Here is a 4400-nt window from a genome sequence, read left to right on the forward strand (position 1 = left end):
CTAATTCTGAAATTTTAGTACGCAAAGCCCTAGACCCAATACATCTTAACCCCATATCGAATAAGGAGAAATATTGAACAACCATACATCTTCCCAATCGATGTCAATGTATGAAACTCATACAACAGAAAGGACCCTCATTAACAGTTTCCTTTAGATAGTTCTGTACCAATAAAATGACTGCAACAGTAACAATAGGTCATTGGCTTACAGTTACTTCAAATTAGTGTATACCCAAAATAGTGATCATAACGATAATCACAGGTTGTTTGGTTCTCTGGAAACTATAAAGGAAATGAATGCGAAGCACAAGGGAAAAACTAAGTGGCAAAAATAAAATACAAATTTGAACCCAGAAAAATTTTCATCCAGTGTTCTCCCGGATTTTCTCACCAATTTGTTGGTTGCATGAATTTTGCCCAAAATTTGAGGATATCTTTTTCTTCCAATTTTGTTCAATAAAAAACCAAATAGAGTTGAAATTTTCCTTCATCGGCCCCAAAACCTACTCTAAGGATATGATGGTCATTTCACATCTCAAACATGAAAGCTTAAAGTGACATCTTCTAACTGAAAATTACAAATTCCTAAATTCCTAAATAGTAAAATAAATAAATTATATGATCCTTAATTCTCAACTTTAAAAATTAACCCATCAACCCACTGTTATTGTCCTAATACATAAAAAAAAAATGAGTTAAACATGTTAATATATTCAAAACTTTTCAACAAAAAAACATTCAAATTTATTTCATTTAAATTGAACAAAACCAAATGTCAACAATTAATTTGTTGATTAGAGTGATAAAAATGTCAACAATTATAACTATTGACTAAGGTTATAAAAACCAAAGTCAAACACTTCATTTCAATAATTCAAACTTATAAAATAAAATATCATATCTTCACCGCTTTTATTTAAAACGTATATGTGATCCATGTATAAAAATAAAAATAATATTTTTACACATTTCAAAATACAATATTGTGGACCCCGCATTTTCGGCTCAATGCGTTTCCCACTCGATGGCGAACTCGATTTTTATTTCGAAAAATTGATTTTTATTGATTAAGAAAAATGACTTGGAGTCGCCACTTATTTTTGTTTTATTTTTAAAGGGTAAACAAAATAAGAAAGAAAAACCCTAGGTGTGACTCCTTGTTTTGGAAAAGGTGGTCTACGAAAAACCGGATTGGGTTCGGGGGTCAGGTTACTTATCGGGAAGGTACGGTAAAGACCGTAGCACCCCTCTAAGTCCCTAAAGTCGGGTCTCTACTAATAAAATGAAACAATCATGGCAATGGATGAGTAAATCAACGGATACCCACATCAATCATGCATATATGAGAATCAGAATATATATAGAGAATGATCAGAATGAATGAATGCGTACCTGGGCATCGAACATCAACGCGCTATCATGGAATGGGGTTAGTGAATAATTAAAGAATAATCTCATTGCTTGTCACAGAGCAAAATAAATCGATCATGTATGATAATCAAGTCAATCAATCAATCAATCAATTTATAAAAATCACTTATGTGGGGCCCCCACCAAAGCCCGTTTTATTTTTGAGTGAATTAATTTTGTAAATTCTATAATTAAGAATTACAAAAATAAATTCACAATTATTTTAAAACATTTTAAAAATCAAAGACAATTTGAAAGTGGCTTGCCGGAAAGGAAAGGACAACCAATTTTAATGAAAGAAATGAGATTTTTGGGTCCTAAAAAATTCTAAGATTGAGAGATTGAAAAATTGAAATTATTTGAGGATTGAAAATCTAAAAAAATAAAATTGTTCGGAAATTGGAATTTAGGGAGTTATTTTTTAAAATCAAAGATGAAACAATGGCTTAAGGACAGGTGGCCCTAAAGATGGCCATGCAGACCATGCAGTGAGGTTGGATGCTTGAGTAGTAGCTTGATTCAGGCTATGGCACTGTGGGGCCCTGATTGCCATTGGGATCCCAGTCAAATAATGATCTTGGTGGGGACCACTCAACGTGCAGGATGAGACTGTCATAAACAAATCCACTGAGCTTATTGATAGCTCTCTCAGCATCTTCCATGTTGACAGAATTGACATACCCAAAGCCTCTGCTCAAACCAAACTTGTGGTCAATGGCAGCATAAACACGGGTTGGTGGCCTAAAACGGCTAAATAGTTCATGCAAGCCAGCTTCATGAGTGTCCTCTGAGAGATTGCTGACCCGGATGACCTTTTCCTCATTCCTAGACGCTGCCATGTCTTTATTTTCACCAGTTGATGTATCAAGGGATTTGAGGTTCTTGTGCTTGCTGGACTCTCCTATCTCAATACATCGAATTTCCTCTCGTGGCTAACATAGTAACGGATGCAGATCCACAAGTGGGGCATCAATATTTGGAGTCAAGAATACGTCAACAGATTGATACACGCTGGGGGAATAGAGCAACAGTAGGTGTTGAAATTGTGATAGATTATCCAGAAGGTGAGATGCTGATGCTGGCAGTTTCATTGCGGCAACTGCTCCACCTGAAAAACCCTCTCTTCTAGAGCTCGCGCTGGGTTCAATGATAATGTACATGGGTTGGTGCTCAGTTTTGATTAACCCCACTTAGCAAATTCTTCCTCCGGAACCAGCAGCTTCTTTTCAGCATCAGGATGTTCCTTAATGTAGCTGCCCCATATGTCATCCTTGGTCGTGATATGCATCACTAGGTTCATCGTTGGTGATGTCACCGGATCCCTAAAGAAGCTCATCACCAGATCTTCAACTTTTGTCTTCTCCGATGAGCTCATCACTGCCAATGCTTCTTTCCACCAGTATGTCTAGAAGTATTTTGACCAAGACACAACAGTCCCCCTCAACCGAAAGTATTTAGGCTGCCCCTTAACTGATAGATATCGAATTCGCAAGGTCCCTTGCAGCAACTGCCATCTCACGTGTGCCAATTTCTCCAGCTTGGACCCACTTATAAGCTTTTACCGGAAACAATCGCGCCCAATACTGATATATTTGCACCTTTTTAGACAGTGGGGTGGTCACAAACCAGGGTTCCCTTATGCACTCACTATCTGGACGAGCTACAAGGTGGAAAACCACCTCTGGTATTATGAGATTGCATGCATGAGAACAACAAAATGGGTATGGATGAGGGAGAGGTTTAGAGAGAGAACGAGTTTAGTGGGGTAATTGAATGGATCTATGCATGGGGGATGCGAGGCATGGGTAATGAGGTATGGTGATATGATGACATAGTAATAAGAATGCTGGTACGGAGAGTAGGGAGGGTGAAGGATAGGCTTATTGGGCAGAGGAATAAGGGTATGAAGACACGTAGTGTTAAAAAGGAATATGGATGACTGCAGCTATCATGAAGGGTTCAGCTATCAAATACAGTTTTCCTAAGGTGCCAGTCTCCTACCCAGGCTGAAAGGAGCATCTTTACTTGTAATCGGAAGAATGGCAGAAGTAACATGGCCAACATGTGGAAGCTTGGAGTTGCTCCCCTTCAGGTATGGAATGAGGCATTTGATATGAGTATGGAGAGATGGTCACTGGGTATGAAAAGAATGGGTATGAAAAATGGGTATGTGCATTGGAGATAGGAAGAACGTGGAATTGAAAAAAACGGTTAAGTGAGAGATAGAGTGTGATGGTTGGAAAAATGATTAAATGGAGGTGGCAATGTGTGAAACTTTCATGCACTTGCAGCACGTGAACAGCTGCATCTTCACAATTTTCAAATCCATCACATTTGAAACTCCATTCAGAAGTTCCTTCTCAGAATCCAAGATCTGTTAACCATCCTTGGAAATTATTACACTCGCGTTCCATCCTCTGGCAGGCATATGTTGCGTTCAGCAGCCTACAATACTTGTTTGGCTGTCTTTACTTGGTTCTCAATAGTCCTGATCTGTTAAGGAATGGCAGCAACCCGGGCCCATAGTACCAACATAGACGTTTAACTCATGGCAAAACAGGGACTGCAAGTCCATTAATAGCAGAAATATTATTTTCATGAGGGGAACCAAGTTGTCTACAATTGATTGAAGCTTCTGATACCTATATCCCGACAACCAAGATCAGCCTCTGATACTAAATAATCATCTTCCCATTTAATGCCAACCTGTGCTTTAGGATCATTACGAATTCAGTCCATTGTCTTGAAGACTGATCACTTCCAATTGTTTGTAGCAAATCCTCAACTCGAGATTCAACAACGTCACGTTGCTTAGTCAACTCTCTTATCTCTTTCTCCGTCTTGTCAATCCGAAGATCTTTCTTTCTCAGTAACGTTATATAATCACAAGTTGAGGAAACGGGGACTAGACTTCTCAATTCACTCTCTAATCTGGCCAATTATTTCTGCAAATGCTTTGCCAAGGCTTTATCAGACATGACCACATTG

The 4400-nt window shown here is 38.4% G+C and overlaps 1 protein-coding gene across 1 annotated transcript; it reads right to left on the reverse strand.

Annotated features, from left to right (window-relative positions):
- Window positions 1-1936: 1936 nt before the first annotated feature.
- Window positions 1937-2787, reverse strand: LOC117916348 (eukaryotic translation initiation factor 3 subunit G-like). The gene is made up of 2 exons (XM_034832299.1): window positions 2626-2787; window positions 1937-2344 (listed from the first exon to the last, which is right to left on the reverse strand). The coding sequence occupies exons 1-2, from the start codon at window positions 2785-2787 to the stop codon at window positions 1937-1939; spliced, it is 570 nt and encodes a 189-aa protein (XP_034688190.1).
- Between the last annotated feature and the right edge of the window lie 1613 nt (window positions 2788-4400).

This window comes from Vitis riparia, chromosome 6 (assembly GCF_004353265.1).
Source record: "Vitis riparia cultivar Riparia Gloire de Montpellier isolate 1030 chromosome 6, EGFV_Vit.rip_1.0, whole genome shotgun sequence".
Lineage (NCBI taxonomy): Eukaryota > Viridiplantae > Streptophyta > Magnoliopsida > Vitales > Vitaceae > Vitis > Vitis riparia.

What these genes read in the sequence shown, in the direction of transcription:
- LOC117916348 (XM_034832299.1), bottom strand. Translation starts at nt 2,787, where the DNA reads ATGAGCTCATCGGAGAAGACAAAAGTTGAAGATCTGGTGATGAGCTTC. An exon ending in ATGCTGAAAAGAAGCTGCTG is followed by an intron (nt 2,345 to 2,625) that starts GTTCCGGAGGAA and finishes TTACTATGTTAG; the next exon opens with CCACGAGAGGAAATTCGATG.